Below are 20,178 nucleotides of genomic sequence, written 5' to 3' on the forward strand. Positions count from 1 at the left end.
TGATGCCTCTTTATGGGACTAGTGCTGCTGCACACCAGATTTAGAGTCATACGGTGTGGAAAAGGGGCATTCAGCCGACCAACATGTTACATCTACACTCGTCCCACTTGCTTGCATTTGGTTCATATCCATCTAAACCAGTTCTATCCATGTACCTGTCTAATTACTTCTTGAACGTTGCCATAGTCCCTGTCCCAGCCGTCTTCCGGGAGCATGTTCCATACACCCGCCACCCTTTGTGTGGAAAAAGTTTCCCCTCAGATTCTTATAAAATCTTTCTCCTTTCACCTTAAACCTATACCCTCTGGTTCTCTATTTCCCCTATTCTAGGCAAGAGACTCCTGCAACTACCTGATCTATTCCTCCCATGATTTTATACACCTTTATAAGATCACCCCTCATCCTCCTGCATTCCAGGGAATGGAGTCCCAGCCTACTGAACCTCTCCCTATTGCTCGGACCCTCGGCCTGGCACCATCCTTGTAAATCTTCTCTGCACCCTTTCCAACTTGACAACATCTTTTCTATAACATGGTGCCCAGAACTGAACACATTACACTAAATACGCTATCACAATTGTCTTGTGGAAATGCAACATGACCTCTTAACTTCTATACTCAAAATCAAAAGATACTCAAAGATTCCTTTGTAACTGTTAGTTATGACTATCAACATGTTTAATTCTAAGTTAGATAGTTAATAACTATGACAGTGTGCTTTAGCAGATAACACCATCGCGGAAATCTTGTCTTGGTGTTCACTGCATATTTGGGTGTCAACTAATTAATGTGGCTGATAGGGTTATGGAATTTCAAACATAAGTGAGTTACACAAATAACCACAATGCACCAAAAAGTTTACTTTATTGAAATTAGACACAAAGTGCTGGAGTAACTCAGCGGGACAGCAGCACCTCCGGAGATAAGGATTGGGTGACGTTTCGAGTCGAGACCCTTCTTTGTCTGAAGAGGGTCTCAATCCTAAACATCACCCATCCCTTCTCTGGAGATGCTGCCTGTCCCGTTGAATAACTCCTGCATTTTGTGTTTATCTTCAGTTTAAACCAGCATCTGCAGTTCCTTCCTGCACAGTTTATCTTATTTATCAACTCAATAAATGTGTGCCCAGAATGGCCCTGCCTATGATCAAATTTGAATATCTTCCTGCTGTGGTTTTGTTTGTTTGTTTTTTTGCTTGGGTGCTTTCAACATTGTGTATATATTCAAGTACGTGAGGAATGGTAATTTTTGTGGCCTTATAGTTGCAATATTTTAAGCTTTTTAAATTAAATGTATCCTTGGTGGCTTCCTCCAGTTTTTATTACAAGTTTTCTATCTGGGAAATTTGACAAAAGTTACCATTTCATTCATTTGGGTTTAGCATTAATATCTTGCAAGTAAATAATGTAGTCTATATCTCTTTTGGCAGTGAATTGATCATTGAGGCCTCAGTTGGTAAGGATGTATCTGTGAATGTTTGACAGTAGATTTATTTTGATGTGTGAGCAGTAAAGGGGCTGTCCCACTTGGGCGACCTAATTGGCGAGTTTATAAGAGTTTGAAAAGAAAGTCATGTTGAAGACCTCCTTTGACTATGCAGAAGACCTCCTTTGACCTCCTTCGACTTTGTTGAAGACCAGCTTCAACTAGCTACCGACTATCTTCGGGAAAGTTGGACACCGAATAGTGGAGAGTGAAGACGACCTCCTTCGACCACCTTTCGACCTCCCTTCGACTATGATGAAGACTATCTACGACTACCTTCGACTACCCTCGATTACCTACGACTAACATGCCGACCTACTACGACTAAACCTACGGCGACCTTTTTTTACCCGCGGGCATTTTTCAACATGTTGAAAAATACGCCGCAACCTAGCTGAGGTCTCGAGTACACGAGAACTACTCTCGAGCATGAAGGAGAGTTACAAAGACCTACCACCTCGTGTCGACCATGCTGCGAGTATGAGTCGAGGGCAAACTCGTCAGAACTCGCGGATTAGGTCGCCCAAGTGGGGCAGCCTCTTTTAAATTGTGAACTGCACAGGCAAATTTGCGATTATTGAATGATCAAGTCAAGTATATCTTTATTGTCATTTTCCTGAGTACTCACATACCCAGAGAAAACAAAAAAACGTTGCTCAACCAGTGTCCATTCAGTGTACAGTAAAAAATAAATAGAAATAAAAATACATATATCATCATGAACAAATTAAACACTCTACTCTCTACTAAACATCAACAGGCGTTCCGATCGGCAGCGGCACCACAGTGGCTCTGCTGCAGTGTGTCCAGGTTGGTGGTGTACTTTGGCAGGGGGCAAAGTTCGTTTATCAGTCTTATAGCCTGCGGGAAGAAGCTGAGTAGCATCCTGCTGGTTTTGCAGCTAATGCTGTACCTCTTCCCAGATGGCAGGATGGAGCATATGTGATGCGATGGGTGGTAGGGGTCTTTGATGATGGAGATGGCTCTGCTGATACATCTCTTCCTGTATATGTCCAGCAGGAAAGGGAGTGGAGCACCAATAATCCTGCTGGCGGTCTTCACAGTCCTGTCTAGTTGGTGCCGTTTGTACGCTTTGCAGCTCCCGAACCAGGAAGTGATGCCGTAGGTTAATGTGCTCTCGATTGTCCCCCTATAAAAAGTTCGTAGGTGTGTAGTGGGGAGACCTGCTTTCCGTAGTCTTCGGAGAGGGTGCAGTCGCTGCTGGGCTCTCTTGACCAGTGCTGTGGTGTTGGTCGTGGACGTCAGGTCATCTGACAGGTGGAGTCCTAGGAACTTCAAGCTGCTGACCCTTTCCACATCAGCTCCATCGATGTGCAGAGGTGTATGGTGTTGTTTTCCCGGCCTCCTGAAGTCGACCACCATCTCCTTAGTTTTTCCCACGTTGAGAATGAGGTTGTGGGATTTGCACCGTCCTGTGAGCAGCTCCACCTCCATCCTGTACGCCGACTCATCATTGTCACTGATGAGACCCACCACTGTTGTGTCATCAGCGAACTTGTTGATGAAGTTATTGTTGAGTCTAGCAGTACAGTCGTGTGTAAGCAGACTAAACAGCAGGGGGCTTAGATCACAGCCTTGGGGCGAGCCAGTGCTCACGGCTATGGTTTTTGATGTCCTACTGCCCACCCTGACTGTCTGCTGCCGTTGCGATAGAAAGTTCAGGACCCAGTTACATGTGCCAGCATCAATCCCAATAGCTCCAACTTCTCCACCAGCTGCTGCGGAATGATTGTGTTAAAAGCAGAGCTGAAATCCATGAAGAGGATCCTGGCATAAGTATTTTTCCGATCAAGGTGTGACAGTACAAGGTTCAGTGTTGTTGAGACTGCGTCCTCTGTGGATCGGTTGGCTCTATAGGCGAACTGCAGTGGGTCTAGGTCGGCAGGTAGACTATTTTTGATATGCTGCATAACCAGTCGCTCAAAACACTTAATTACTATGGGTGTTAGAGCCACTGGTCGAAAGTCATTATGGCAGGCTGGGTTTGGTTTCTTCGGGACAGGGACGATGGCGGCACTCTTAAGACAGTTGGGCACTACTGCCTGGCTGAGTGAGATGTTAAAAATGTCTGTGAAGACATCTTTCAGTTGCTCGGCGCAGTCTCTTAAAACGCATCCAGGAATGTTGTCCGGCCCTGCAGCTTTGCGTGGATTGATGCTGGCAAAGGCCTTTTTAACTCCGGCTGCGGACAGCCTGAGCGACTGGTCACTGGGAGATGGCAGTAGTGCACGTGTCTGGGTGCTGTCTTTTACCTCAAACCGTGCTTAGAACTCGTTCAGTTCATCTGGCAGAGAGGGGTCGTTTTGGCATATCCGCAGCGGGGGGGGCGTAGTCAGTGATGGTATGAAATCCCTGCCCCAAACTACGTGTGTCTTTGTCATTTGCGAAGTGGCTATTAAGTTTTTGTCCATACAGCCTCTTCGCTTCCCTGATCCCCCGGGATAGGTTACACCTTGCCAGTTTGTATGCTGCGTTGTCCCCAGATTTAAATGCAGCATTCCGGATTCTCAGTAGGGAACACACTTCCCCAGTTAGCCAAGGTTTCTGATTGGCACGCCTCCTGACGGTTTTGACCACCGTTACATCATCAATGCATTTATTGATGTATCCGATGACGGATTCTGTGTATTCTTGGAGGTAGATGCCTGTCATCTGTTGCTGCCTCTCTGAAAATGGCCCACTGTGTGGTTTTGAAACAGTCGTGTAGTGCTGCGGTAGCTCCCTGTGGCCATGTTCTGACTTCTTTGACCGAATGATGTTCAAATGCAGATTTTTTTGACTAGTCCCATTACTACATCATCCCTTATTATAATTCAATCATTCCTTCCCACAAAGCTAGTCATACGCTGAAGACAAATTAATTGTTGAGAATTTGTGTAAATTCCATTCATTGGTTGGCCTTGAAGGGGATATGAAAACTTAGTTGCACTTTTCGATTGTAAGAATATTAGTAGCTGTGTTCCTTTAAAAAAAAAAAAATTCTGTTTCTTTGGGGGGGGGGGGGGGGGGGGGGTGCTTCATTTGTGTACTGGACCAATATCTGGATAAATCCTCACAGCAAAGGAGATATTATACAAAATCAAAATCCAGCAAACTTCTAAACATTTAAAAAATGTATGGAGGATTGCTAATCCATCCGGAAGAGAATATTATTTTTATTCAGCCATTTACAAAACGTATACACTTATTGATTATTTTCTGGTGGACACAAAATTAATCCCTTTCACAATAAATCCCAAATATCATAATAATATTATTTCCAATCATTGTCCATTAACATTCTCCTTAAAATTAGGAATGCATAATAAAAAAACGTTCTGGAGATTTAATCCTCAAATATTAACCGATCTAGGTTGCTGTGAATATTTGAAGCAACAGATAGAACAATTTATGAGACAAATGACACCTGGTATTTTAGCCTTTTTATTATGAGAATCTTTTAAGGCCTTTATCAGAGGTTCTATTATCTCATATCAAGCGTATCAAAATAAAAAAAACAGGTCTGAACAATCGGTTTTAGAGGAACAGATTAGACAGCTTGATTAAAAAATGCTACCGATCCCTCTATTGACAAACAAAATAAGATAGCAGTATTAAAATTCAAGTTAAATCAAATTCTTTCTGCAACAGTCATTAGTTATTTCAATATACTAAGCAAAAAAACTTTGAATTTGGTGACAAACCACACAAACCCCTGGCACGTCAGCTGAGAAATGTGGAAAAAGATCACACCATTCAAAAAATTAGATCAGAAAAAGGTGAGCTGGTTACACTCCCTAAAGATATCAATGAAAGATTTTTACAATTATATCAAAATTTATACACATCTAAAACTTCAGTAGAAACTATAAAGATTAAAAACTTCCTTGACAATTGCAATCTTCCGTCACTCAATGCGGCGGAACGTGAAGCATTAAGAGCGCAGATTACAGTAAAATATATTGAAGAGACTATTAAATCACTGAATAATGGTAAAATGCCAGGCCCAGATGGGTTCAGTAACAAATTTTATTAAAAAAATTATGAATTAATTTCTCCTAGCTTACAAGCCCTTTATATACACGCATTTAAAGAACAGACGTTACCATAAACTTTAGCCGAATGAACTATTACACTGATACCCAAAAAAGATAAAGATCTTGAAGCGCCACGATCATATAGAGCAATAGCTCTTTTAAATACAGATCAGAAAATATTAGCTAAAACCCTGGCAAGAAGACTAAGTAAGCACGTTAGTAAATTAATACACTCTGATCAAACTGGGTTTATAGCCAAGAGACATTCGTTCAATAACCAGAGACGCTTGTTTAATATAATGTACTCACACAGAACGATTAACGAAGACTTATCAATTATTTCCTTAGATGCAGAAAAAGCATTTGACAAAGTAGAATGGGAATATCTCTTCACAGTATTGCAAAAATTCCAACTAGGGGAAAATTTTATTTCATGGATAAATTTGTTATATAACAACCCGACTGCCAGAATACTGACTAATCAAACTCTCTCACCTAAATTTCAATTATCCAGGGGCAATAGACAAGGGTGTACATTATCACCAATGTTATTTGCCCTTGCTATAGTACCCTTAGCTGAAAGTATAAGAGTACATCCGAGCATTCATGGCTATAATACTAAATATACTAATAATAAGATTTCGTTATGTGTAGACGATGTACTATTATATATTACCAACTCTCTAGTCAGTATCCCAAATATACTAAATCTCATAGAACAATTCAGCTCCTTCTCAGGGTATAGAATAAACTGGAACAAAAGTGAAATTATGCCGATAAAACCTCAAGACTCTTCACACCTCCTAAAATTTCCCTTTTAAATTTTTCTGTAGAAATTCTAATATCTTGGAGTCTACGTGACTAGAAAATATCCTTCCTTATTTCAAGCAAATGTTCCACCATTAATCGCCAAATTAAATGCCCTTATTCAATTTTGAAAAAACACTTCCGATTTCCCTTATGGTAGAGTAAATGCCATAAAGATGATTTTCCTTTCACAACTCCTGTACCTATTTCAATCAATACTGATTTTCCTCCCTTAAAACCTATTAAAAAAAAAAAAAAAAAACTCGGCTGTGATTACAAACTTTATCTGGGATTATAAAACTCACAGAATTCACAATCTACATTTATGCAAACCTAAAGAAATCGGTAGATTGGCTCTCCCTAATTTTCTTCTCTATTACTGGGCAACTAATATTAAAATGTAATCTATTGGATGGACGATACATGCCAACAAGTAAACTGGTTAAAAATGGAGAGGGAAGATTGTTCGCCTTTCAATATAGGCGCGATTCTTCTCTCTCCAATACATCTGAAGAAATCAACGTTTGAGAAAAATCCGATAATCCATAGCACCTTACGAATCTGGAAACAGTTAAAATCAACCCTTAAATTGAGAAATTTATCTTTCCTCTTACCAATCGCCAATAATCCCTCGTTTAAACCGTCTACTTTAGACAAGGCGCTTGTACAATGGGAAAGCTTAGGAATTAAAAAGCTGGGAGACCTTTATGAGATGGGGACCTTCCTCTTGTTTCAAGAATTACAGTTGAAATATTATTTGAAAGGTCGTCACTACTTCAGATATCTTCAAATACGAGACTGTGAAAATACACACGCAAGATTGTCATTCCATGGGTCCAGATATACTAGATGAATGCATGAACAGAAAGGCGGATTCAAATAAGTTAATAATTAGGCGAGCTTGGGAAGACGAATTGGGTTTAACTATTTCAAAGGATAGTTGGGAGGAAAGTCTATATATACATTACTGTTCTCTTAATGTTAGGCATTCACTAATACAATTTAAAATACTGCATAGACTTTATTATTCAAAGTCTAAATTGAACAAGATCTTCCCAAATGTCTCCTATTTGTGATAAATGCCTCCTCCAAGAAGCAACCATAACCCATTCTTTTGTTTCTTGTACAAAATTACAAAACGTCTGGAGGGGAATTTTTGATATCTTTTCCAAAATACTTTAAACTAAATTGGATCCCGACATAAAATTGATCACACTAGGTATGTCAGAGGCCTGTTCTGAGCTAACGATATTTCAACGACGTTTCCTTAACTATGGCCTGATAACGGCGAAAAAATTAATACTTAAATTTTGTAAACAGACTACAGTGAAGATGTGGATCACAAACATGTCCGAGACACTAGATTTGGAAAACATTAGGCTTGTCTTGGCGGAAAAAACAGATGAATTTCTTCAGGCATGGACACCCTTTACCAAATTCTTACAACAATAGCATGGCGCAACACAAATTTAAATCCGATGCTGGGTTGGGTGAGGTGGGGGCGTGCGAGGGGCAAGGTATATCTCCACCTTTCTTTTTCTTTTTTCTTATTTCTATATCTGCCACACTACCTTGGTAGTTTAGGGGACTTTCTTTTGTTCTTTTTTATCTATCTTTTCACTTTCTATTCTTTTTTTTCTTTCTTGTTTTCTTTGTCTTTTCTTTTTTCATTTTCATGGTTTAGGTTATAAGGATAAAAATGAAGCTGTACAATAATTGTATAATTTTAGATGCCGAATGTATTATCTCTCGACAATTGCCCCTAATAAAATTAAATAAATAAATAAATGGTGATTTCGTGCTGCGAGACATGCCACTCAGCACGTACCAATTTAAGTCATTAATTGCTGGCTACCATGATGCTTCTAACTTCATTCCTATTGCAATTCCCTCATTGATATCCAGCAACTGACGCAATCCCATTTGTAATTATACAACATATTTTACAACACCCATTTCTGATATCACACTACAATGTTAAGATTGTACCAAAGAGGAAAGCTAGCAAAATGATTAACAGTTGCCTTTGCAGACCATCTCTAAGAGACAATCCACCAATCGTTGTACAGTTAAATTATATAATCCATTCAAATTCTTGCTGCAAGTGATTGTCGTCACTATTTGTCTTTGGTGTTCATGTAGGTTGCCGCAATATGGAAAGCAGACTTCACTTTGAGTCTGCTTTTTTCTCCGGTTTCCACAATTTTTACTTTTAGTTTGATTCAGTGTTATTGTTTTATCGACCTTTACTCACCAGTAATACCAACCCATCTGATTTCATCTTCTCCGTCTCAAACTGCATAATGCATTTCGTTGTCTCTGTACTGTACACTGACAATGACAATTAAAATTGAATCTGAATCTGAATCTGAAACTGCATATTGAATTTTATCATATTATTTATGGTCACTACCTCCTAGGGGTTCTTTCTTAATCAAGATCCTTAATCAAATCTGGTTAGTTACACAATACTAAATGCAGAATTGCCTTTTCCCTAGTAGGCACAGCTAGAAGCTGCTCTAGCTCTACTTATCAATATAATTAGCAAAATGTCCTGTCGTATTTTTAAATTGGTTAATTTTTAATTGAGCTCTTCGCAGGTGATGGATACTCTTTGATAGATTACGTTTTTGTTTTAATCACACTCTGCAGTTCCCTTTTAGTTAATATTTCCAAAGGATATTGTTGAACCAAAATGTTTGTTGGAAAATGACTGAAAATATACTAACCCACGTGCCCACATTTCTTTCACCCAAAGCAAAAATGTTAATCCTAAATGGGTATTGACTTGGAATTCTTTATGTTGAGATCAATGTAAAATGCAGTTCTCTTTGGGTGATATCAGAGAAACGGAACATTTGTTTCTTATTGGGTGAGGTTTTGCAGTAATAATATGAAAGCAAGATATTGTTATGTGCAACTGATAGTGACTTCCATATTTTGAAGCATAAGTTGTGTAATGGCTGAAATACTGAATTTCCCATCAATTCCCCTTGCTTTCAACTCCAAATGTAAAATAAGTCACTTGAATCGATATGTAAATGAAAGATTTTCATAACATATCTTGTAATTTTATTTTAATTGGGTACTGTCGTGAAATATAATTGATTTTCTGAGATATCATTACTGCCTAACAAATTATCTGGTCCTAAATTTTTCTCTATAATATTTTACTGGATTATGTTGGCTGATATGCTTGTGTCACTAAGGTTTAGAAATATGTGAACTTGACTGAAATGTGCAAGATTCTTGGAGGTCTTGACAGAGTGTATGCCAAAAGAAAGCCCCTCTTGTAGGAGAGGATAACGGTCATTGTTTAAAGCTAACGGGTTAACGATTTAAGATGGATGCAGAAAGAGTCTTTGGAACTCTGCTTCCACTGCTCTTTGAGAGTTTTTGAATATTTGTAAACAAAGGAGTTAACGATTATTGTAGTCTTATGGGAATGTGGAATTGAGGTTGTGATCGGATCAAATGTGACCTTGTTGAATAGCAGGGCCGTGGGCTTCAATGGCCTACTGCTTTTAATTTATATATTCAAAGCATAATGGAAATGTATTTACATAAGTACAGGCCTTTCAACCCACAATTTTAATGCTGAACATGATGCCAAATTAAACTAATCTCCTTTGTCTGCACATGATCTATATCACTCAATTGCTGCATATCCACGTGCTTATTTTTGGCACTGATATGTAAACCCAAAATATTCCCTATCCATTCCCCTCATGGATGCTGCCCGACCCACTGAGTTGCTCCAGCACTTTGTTTTTGCCTATAATGTAAGGCATTTTAAAATATTATTTCAACATCTTAAGATATGTGCGCTCTTGGTCGTTTAGTTTACAGATACAGGCCCTTCGGCCCACCGAGTCCGCAACGACCAGCGATCCCCACACACTAACACAATCCTGCACACACTCTGGACAATTTACATTTGTACCAAGCTAATTAACCTACAAACCTGTACGTCTTTGGAGTGTGGGAGGAAACCAAATATCCCGGGGGGGGGGGGGGTGGGGGGGACGACGACGACACTTACAAACTTCGTACAGTCAGCACCTGTTGTCAGAATTGAACCCGGGTCTCTGGCGCTCTAAGGCAGTAGCTCTACCGTGCCGCCCACACTTTATTAACACATTTTATGATGTTTAAACACCCATTTCCTGTTTGTGAGAATTCTTTACTGAGCTGAATTGTGATGTTTGTAACCATACTTCAGTTCAATTGCAGCTATGAGCAGGTAGGTATGTCCTGGACTTGAAGAAGCCCATCATAAAACCCAGTTTTAAAATCTGTAATATCACAGAATTTAGAAAAAACATAGGGATGCAATTTATTTAAACACTATGTTAAAGGCGGTGAGACTCTATTCCCAATCTTTTCCTGCAAATAACCTTTAAAGCATTCCAATATTGGGTATACTGGTTGAAGCTTGGTTATAGCTGAGGGAAAACTATGCATTGTTGTGCAGCTCCTATTGGTATGCTCCTATTGGTCTGCTAGTGTAACTTTCTACATCTGAGCTGATATGTCTGGACACAACCTGTGGGTAACAAGTCAGATTGATAGGGTGGATGCGTATTGATAGCCTACTATGACTAGCTGCTGAGCCAGTTTACTGCGATTACAGCTGACACGCGCTAGGAATTCTCCACTAACAACATATTGAAAAAATAGTTCTTCCACAGGCTTTAGAAAGTGTTTTTTTTTCATGATAAACATAAAGTTCCATGCTTGCACCCTGCCGCATAATATGAGCCATTTTATCAATGGAGAAAATCTTAAAATAATGGCATGCTTTGTGTTTGAAATTAAATTTCGCATTTTCAAAAAAATAATACTGCACAGAGCCTGTGTACAAATAATTATTAAAAGCTTTAATGATAAAGAAATTATAAGTTCTATAACCGTTAATGATGTTACTATAATTAAATTTTCCAGATTTGAAGAAGACATTAGCTGTTCTTCTTGACAACATTTTGCAGCGACTTGGAAAATTGGAGTCTAAAGTAGACAACTTGATTATTTCAAATGGGACAGGAATAAACTCTACAAATGCTACTGCTACAGTGATCCCCAGCTCTGGGACTGTAGAGAAAGTTAATGTAGCAGGTAAGCATATAATTTTCTCATGAAACAGAAGTGGGTCTTCAGTCTATCATGTCTAGGCCAGGTTCCTGTCATTCCCATTCCATGGTGGTGATTCAGCTTATTTTACTTGTATTCACATCAATTCCCTTTGATCCTTTTGCAACACCTACACTGAATCATTTTCAACATCAACATTTACCTTTAAAGCCAGTTTAAAAAAAAAGTTCTGCACTCTAAAATGGACAACACCTACCATGTTCTTTCTCACTTCATTGGTCAATCCAGATTAGTCAAACATGATTTTCCTTTCATAAGTCCATGATCAATCTTATTTTCTGGATATCCTGTTACTATAATGCACATTACAAATGCTAGCACTTTTTTCCTGTCACTAATTTTAAGCTAATGGACCAGTAGCTTCATGTTTATTTTCAGTTCCTTGTTCTTACCATACCACAGTTCTCTAATATTTCTGGCAGGTTTTCGTCTTTCGTGAAGTTGTCCATCAAATCGCTTTTATCTATCATTTCCTTTTTCCTCAAGCGTTCTTGCCTCTGCTTTGCAGCCCACATTTTCCATTGTTTTGTTTTTTTTCTTCTTGCATACCCATATTCCTATTTTTATTTCTCGCCTATTTACATGGATATATAATCTTCCCTTTTTCAATTTCTTAGTCCTCCTTAGTTAAGTTCCAAAATGCATCCTGTTTTCAGGTTGACCACTTTTTGGCAATTTTGTAAGTCTCTTTCTTTACTTTAATTCTTCCTCAAGTTACTACTTTGGCCAGAAGTGGACTGGCTCTGACGTTCACCATCATGAAGTGCTGCACATCCCAGCCACCTAGACAGCTTTGATACACTGCAGTTTGCTTGCTGTCAATCACAGCATCTCCTTGGCAATAAACATGTCTCTGGAGCACATTATTATTATTATTGCTTTATTTATATAGCACATTTTAAGTCAACTTGCATTGACACCAAAGTGCTTTACATAAATTAAATAATAAATTTACATACAAACCATAGAAAAAGGTTAAAAATAAAGAAAGAAAGAAAATGGACACAACACATTATAGAGTTATACACATTACAAACATCCCCCCACAACAGAATCAAAAATGTCCACTGTGGGGAAAGGCAACAGAAAGTTAAGTCCTCTTCCTCTGAAACACCCGAGGTCGGGGCCCATTTGTGGCCTTGCAGCCAGTCCGATGATTTTCAGGGCCCTCTTGCCGTGAAGATGGAACACTGGCGTCGGGTGAAACAATTCCTCAAGCGGTTTGGAAAGTCTGGAGCGGCTGCCTCCTCCCCGGAGACTGGGGCACTCGTAGACTTCAGGCCGCGCCGACCCCGGCGAACTCGATACCTGGCTCCGCGGCGCTCCAAATCCAGCGCCGCCCGCGGCCGGACGCCCGCAGGGATCAACGGCCACGACGCTCCGGAGCTTACCGCACGGCGACCCGGCAAGGCATCGCCCGCTCCGTGGCTCCGCTCCGTGATGGTGTCCTTGCGCTGCGCCGCCGCCGAAGCTGTAGTCCCGGCCAGTCCCGACAGGAAACGCCGCTCCATTCTCGATGGTAGGCCGCGAGGACGGGGCGAAGAAGCAGCTCGGAGGGATGCTGCCTCTCCGACCAGGTAGGGGACTAAGAATTAAAGTTTCCCCCTTCCCCACCCCCACCCACCACATAAGATCTCCACTAACATTTTGGACAGGACTTAAAATAAAAAAAAGGTGAAGAGACGGACTGCGGGCAGGCTGCCATACACAGACGGCGCCCACTCCCGCACATCCGCCATCTTGATAACATAGACAACAAGGTGGTCCAGAGATGCCTGATAGACTTGTTTATCGACTAGAGCCCGACTAGACTGGGTCTGGGTGTTCCACTGTCATATGGTGCCGGGCCTTCAGCGTATCAGATCAATTGTTGCCTTGTAATGGGGAAAAAGGCACATTCACTCTCTTTTAGTTAGCCTCTGGGTGTTTAAGCATACCACCTAGCATCATTACCTAACTTTATGTATTACTACTGGGCAGTGCATATTAAGAACATAATGTACTGGTTGGATAGTTCCACTCAGCAGTTGGAGTGGATAAGAATGGAGAAAGAGGAGTGCTATCCGCACGATATAGGAACGATCTTGCTCTCACCGATAAAATTAAATAGTATAATATATAAGAAGAACCCAATTATTCACAATGCAATAAGAATTTGGAAACAAATAAAAGTATCCTTGAAATTAAATAATCTATCAGTACTAACCCCACTATTGAACAACCCCGCATTCAAACCATCTCTCATCGACAAAACATATCAACAATGGGATAGACTGGGGATTAGGAAAGTAGGGGATATGTATGAATTGGGCAAACTGTTATCAATTCAACATTTAAAATTTAAATTTAAACTGAAGGATAATCAATATTTTAAATATATACAGATATGTGACTTTATGAAGAAATATACACATAGATTTCAAACTATATTTTTAGACCCTTTAGAAGAAGCAATGAATATTAAGGCTGATTCACAAAAACTAATATCATACTTTTATAATAATATATTAAATAGAGAATTACCCTCAACAGAAGCACTAATGATAATTGATAAACATGAGCTAATGATAAAGATCTCGAAGGATAGATGGGAAAAGTATCTGATGAACACGCATAATTGTTCTATTAATGCAAGACATAATTTAATACAATTCAAATTATTACATAGACTATATTATTCAAAAACGAGGTTGAATACATTTTATCCAAACGTCTCTCCCGGATGCGATAAATGTTCGTTTCAAAACGCTAATATAACACATTCATTTGTAGGATGTACAAAGTTGAATAAGTTTTGGAGCGATATATTTGATATATTTACAAAGCTTTTCAAGTCCAGAATAGAATCTAAAACGGAATGGATTATATTTGGAATAATAGTAGAAGATATCAATTTAAATAAAGACCAAAATGTTTTTTTTAATTATGGGTTAATAATTGGAAAGAAATTGATACTTAAATTTTGGAAAAATACAACCATACCAACTGTTAAAATGTGGATTAGGAATATGATGGACATAGCACGCCTTGAAGAAATGAGACTCCGACTAATAGATAAATATGACCAATTCTTAAGGAGTTGGTCTCCTTTCATCGACTTTTTGGAATCATGTGATGCAGCTGTACCGTAAAGATTGCTGATTTCAGTTCATGCCGTGGATAGATCTACATCTCCGAATAAAGATTTGAAATTTTCTCTTTTAAGGGGCCTTCTCTCCTATTTCTACTTTCCACTTTTTCTTTTTTTTATATACACACTTCACGTTTTTCTACTCTCTACCATCTATCTATTCCTCTTTTTCCCCTTTCTATTGTTTTCTTTTTCTTGTCTTGCTTACTTCCTTCTCAAAACATAAAACTAGAGGTTGTACATAGAATGGATTACGGTATGACATAGTTGGCACCTAAAATTAGGTTCCACTGTACTGTTTTGTATTGTATTAACTTCTAATAAAATTTAAAAAAAATAAAAATTAAAGCATACCACCCACTGTTCCCCCGGCAACGCTACCCATCTCGTATTACCTGGTCTGCGCGCCACAAGCATAATTTTAGGAAACCTGTACCCAGACCTTTCCTGATTCTTCCTCCACCAATCCCACTTCCTTGGTCTTCGGTGGGTCCAACACTGCCAAGTGCTGCGACAGGTAATCCTCCATGGCTTAATGGCCGAGAGTTCAGATTGATCACGGCTTGCTGCAGGACTCCCAACCACCCCTGGAGGTGTCTTAGTTTAGAGATACAACGCAAAAATGGGCCCTTCGGCCCACCGAGTCAGCGCTGACCAGCGATCACCCCACACATTAACGCTTTCCTACACACACTAGGGATAATTTACACATACACCAAGTCAATTAACCAATATACCTGTGCAAGAAGGATCTGCAGGTGACCTTTGGAGTGTGGGAGGAAACAGAAGATCTGGGAGAAAACCCACATGGTCACGGGGAGAACGTATAAACTCCATACAGACAGCACCCGTAGTTGCTGCAATCCTTTTACTGTGCTGTCCTGATCTGCTTCGCTGCAGGAGTGCGCCATCAATACTCCTGAATGTTGTGGGAGTGGCCCGATATAATCAATCTGCCAAATTTGGCCGGCCTCGGTACCACGCCTAATTTGACCCCATGAGCCTATTGGGCATCCCCGGGGCGTTATGTGTTGGCAAACCTTGCAGTTAGTAACTGCCGTTTTCGCTGCATCGTGTGTGTTAGTGCCACCCCTCGTGCTTCGGCCCATTTCCTAGATGCATAAAAAGGTGAGGGGCCTTGCAACACGTTCTTTCCCAATATGGACCCGGAGGAGGGGGTAACGAGCATCAAAACGGTCACAGGTGGCCTGCTTCCAATCGACACCCGAAGGGTGGTTTATTGGGCATGTGTGAGGGCACCCCTAGTCTCTCCACCAGCATCCTCAGGCTATGTATCTTCCCGGGATCTCCTTGGACTATTGTGTGTTCCTTCCTGGTGTCTACTAGGGCCAACTAGTGCTGTACATTTTCCTCCACCCCATTGTACTGCAATGGGTATGTATGGCCTCTGGTCTCCCGGCTGAGAAAGGCCTGTCGAGTACATCTGCCAGGGAACCTGGCCACACCCGTATAAAAGCAGGAGAGGGGGTCTCTGTCCCTCACCTCCTCCACCGGGTGATGTGACCCCATGGGTATCGCGACCGACCGTCTGTAGGATATCTGGGGGAAAAGGTCGAGAGAAGACCCCCATTCCTCTTTCCGGGTGATGTTTGTTCCTTTCTTCCTCGACTCGCTAGTCCTCCTCTGACTGATCTTTCCACAAAACATAGAGGGCGGGAGTAGGTATCCCATCCACCTTCTTGGGGACCCTGTCCCTCAACAAAGCCAAAAAAATCTCATTATGGCTAAGATGGAATGTCCACCGGTCCCTGCTTCTACCATGTTCAATCTTACGCACCCAGCTACTGTGAGGTCCTGTCATGTGTTCTAGCCCCTCTAGGAGAACTGGGACCTCCCCCACAGATTTGCCCATGGTCAGTCCCAAAATGAGCACATGTATTGGGGCAGTAGATTGCAACCTTCACGTGTTCCGTCCTGTTTCGACTAATGCAATCAACTCGACGTGCACAAATGGAAGATCAAATAGTACAAGTTGTCCAACTTGTAGGCTGGATGCCACATGGAAGAAGAAGAAGCAGAGTATTCCCTTCAAGTGGGGAGCCACTGTTTTCACTAGGAATCCTACCATAGTGGGAGTTTGCGCTCGCTCCTCGGGAAATCCAAGCTGCCCATTACAGATACCGCTGATGAGGGCCCACTGTCTAAGAAACTGCTCCCCTCCACCGTGGATCACTGCTCTCTAGTCTTCAGGTACCAATCCAACAAAGAGTGGAACTTTCTCACGCTGCCATAAACGACACTCTGTTCCTCTGTCTGAATGGGCGGCGCTGTGATACAGCTGCGGCTCGCCTGCAGTCTGTCTGTTTTTACTTTTTGTGTTGTTTTTTTTTGTCTAGTTTAGTAATTTTTTTGGTTATTAGGTGGTGTTATGTGTGTGGGGGGAGGGTGAAACAGAGCTTTCTGTCTCTCCCTTCGGGGGAATGCAACTTTTTGTCGTATCCCCCTTCTCTTCCCCCGTCTGCGCTGAGGCCTAATGGCGGAGCTGGCGGCCTCCAACCTGCGACCGACCTCGAGGGTCCGGAGGTAGAGCCAGCCAGGACTCACCAACGCGAGGCTGGCCGTCTTCGAGCTGTGGCGACGTCCGGGTAGCGGCACGACTCGGCGCTCCGGTGGGGGCGGACGGCGCGTGGCTGAGACACTCCTGTGTGAGCGGCACGGCTACTGGCTGGAAGGCGCTCCCGTGTGAGCAGCCCGGTGCGGGGCTGAGACGCTGCCGTGTGGGCGGACCGGCTCCCGGCTGGAAGGTGCTCTCGTGGGGGCAGCCCGGTGCGGGACTGAGACGCTGCCTTGTGGGCGGCCCGGTGTGGGGCGGAGACGGTGCTACGGCGGCTGAGGCGGCGTTCTGGCGGCGGCGACCTGGATCCGGGGCTCGGCCGTGGGCCAGTGGAGGACAATGTCGGGAGCTCGCAGGTCACAGGCTGGTGCCTGTTTTCCGGAGCACCCGTTGCAACAGCTGCGGGCAGCTTCGACCACCCCCGGGCCGCGGAGCTTGAACCGCGGGACTGATGCCATCGCCCGGTGGGGTATCGCCTCGGCGCAGAGGGAGAAGAGGAGGGAAGAGACAGTAACTCTAAGACTTTTGCCTCCATCACAGTGAGGAGGTGTTTGGTGAACTCACTATGGTGGATGTTAATTTGTGTTTATTGTGTTTTGTTATTATTACATGTATGGCTGCAGGCAACAGCATTTCGTTCAGACCGAAAGGTCTGAATGACAAATAAAGGATTCAATTCAAAATGCATCATATTATTTGCTCCATATGTGTTCGAGACGCCCCCTAGTGCAGACACCCCTCTATCCGACAACAGTATTCCTTCTCCCCCCCCCCCCCCCCCCCCCCCCCCCCTCCGTATCCCACATCCTTAATAACCAGACGCTAAGGATTTGCATGTCCTTTGGCAGATCTGGTCCCCTAATTCTACTAGTGCTTTATTTGGAAGATCCCGGGTAGTGACGGTGGTTGCCAAAGTACCCCCTCTTCCTCCCCATTTCTCGTGTTTTCGACCAGGGTCGTCTTGCGGGTCGGCTGGGCCTGCTTCACTTCTCTTTTATCTGAATAGGGGGCCAATGGGACGAGTGGTGTGCATGGGGCCGGGGAAATTACCGGACCATTAACTAGGATTTCCTGTCGGTCATCACACCCTATGTCCCCATCTCACATTTCCGGGTCTTCTCCCCTTTTTACCAAGGCACAAACCTTGACCGTGTCCGGAATCCAATTGGACCTCTGGGCCGTGTCTTGTTTCACCTTAATTAACACAGGCCACATCTACATTTTAATCCTCCATTTCTTGGGCTCGAGTTTGAACCCAGCGCACGGATTCGGCCATAGTTATGCGCCGTTGATTTAATTGTTCTACTTTTTGTTCCAATTCAATTATTCTTGTCTCTTCTGTTTTCATGGTCTCATGTTGGTTCTTAATTATGGTGGCTAGGAACCAGAAAGCCCCCTATTGACTCTCCCTTTTATCGGGGAAATCCACTATCCTGCAGAACCAAAACGAGTTGGTAACCAAATTTAACATGTTGGGATCGGTCTTGTCTGACCAGTTGACCAGCGTCCCATGAGCTGCCAGGATATTTTGGCAGAGACCCAAATCCATTTGTGTTGTATACCTCGGAATGCAGTACTCTTCTGGACCGTTTGATTTCTTTTTACCAAACATTTCCTTTTTTTTCGCCAGATCCTGCCGACTACGACAATTGTCTTTTCAAATCACAGCCAACTGTGCACACCTTCATAATTTATTTTGCATTCCTAGTTTTAGATCAAACTACTTGGCTTCTGAATAATATAACATTCTATCACATTGTAAACGATTCTGTAGAGGTCTCTTTACAACAATGAGATTTAATTATCCTTTTGCATAATATATCTAAACTGTTCATTGCATCAATATATTGATCTCGCAAACTATCTAAAATTCTCTAAGAGTCTATGCTTTACCTTCTTGCCACTACTTTGACTTGTGGGAATACCAACACTAAGATAGTTGACTTCTACCATCATTGGTACGGTTAATAATTGCTGTCGGCATAAAGGAAGAAAGAAAGTTTAAAAAATCAGTCTGAAGAAGGGTCTCGACCCAAAACGTCATCCATTCCTTCTCTCCAGAGATGCTGCCTGTCCCCGCTGAGTTACTCCAGCATTTAATGTCTATCTTCGAAGAAAATTAACAAGTTGACTTGCCCTTGCCCAAGACTGCAAGAACATTCATTCAATGGTCAGATAAATGGGACGACTTAAGTTGTTCCCTATTCCATCCTTAATTAACAATCTGCACCACCAAAGAGGTTGAGCAACTTATACAAAAGACTGCAGCAATCTGATTCCACTTCCTCTACAAAAAGCTAGTTCTTATAAAGTTGATTTTTCTCTTCTCTATTGATGAACATTTAACCTTTCTCCATTCATGCTTAAAGCTTTAAATATTAACCTTTCCTCTACTTGTCATTGGAGAAAATGTTATCATACTTTTGTGTTTAGGCTTTAAGTCCATCGGTTTAGGCATGGGCGGAAATCCTGGGGGGTGGGCGGGGGGGGGATGCACCCACCCCCCCCCCCCCCCCCCTCCATGCTTTGAGAGGTGGGGGACAATCCCCCCCCATGTTTTGTAATCCGGACTTTATCAGATGCTTTCTAAGGGCTGAATCTGCCTGTTCGCGGGGCCAGCGCCCGGCGCGGCTTAAAATCAAACTGCAGGATTGAGGCGATCGAGGCTCCTGATGTTGAAGCCCCCACCGGCCCATGAAAGGCCCCGCGAACAGGCCGATTCAAGCCCCACGATTCGTGGCGAACGAAGCTGCTGTTGTTGGAGTTCGGAGTCGGTCACCAACCAGGTCAGCTCCAGATGTTATCGTCCACAGGGCCCACAGCCGAAGCCTCGCCTGAGTGCACTTGCGTGTGTGTGTGTGCACACACGCACGCGGCCGCCAAGAAATTGTGTGCCTCCCCCATGTTTTGATAGCGATTTCCGTGCCTGAGTTTAGGAAAACAAGAAAATGGCTCTGTGACGTATATTTAAGGACTGATAATGTTATATTTAAA

The 20,178-nt window shown here is 42.2% G+C and overlaps 1 protein-coding gene across 6 annotated transcripts in view; it reads left to right on the forward strand.

The window, feature by feature from the left end:
- The window catches only part of mgat5 (alpha-1,6-mannosylglycoprotein 6-beta-N-acetylglucosaminyltransferase), a 123,543-nt gene that overhangs the window by 9,346 nt on the left and 94,019 nt on the right, over nucleotides 1–20,178 (forward strand). For all 6 annotated transcript variants that reach the window (XM_033024647.1, XM_033024650.1, XM_033024648.1 and 3 more), the window contains one exon: nucleotides 11,273–11,443. In XM_033024647.1, the coding sequence (XP_032880538.1) occupies nucleotides 11,273–11,443 (171 nt within the window). The remainder of the gene's footprint in view (nucleotides 1–11,272; nucleotides 11,444–20,178) is intronic.

The sequence above is a fragment of the Amblyraja radiata genome, chromosome 7 (assembly GCF_010909765.2).
Source record: "Amblyraja radiata isolate CabotCenter1 chromosome 7, sAmbRad1.1.pri, whole genome shotgun sequence".
In the NCBI taxonomy this organism is placed as follows: domain Eukaryota; kingdom Metazoa; phylum Chordata; class Chondrichthyes; order Rajiformes; family Rajidae; genus Amblyraja; species Amblyraja radiata.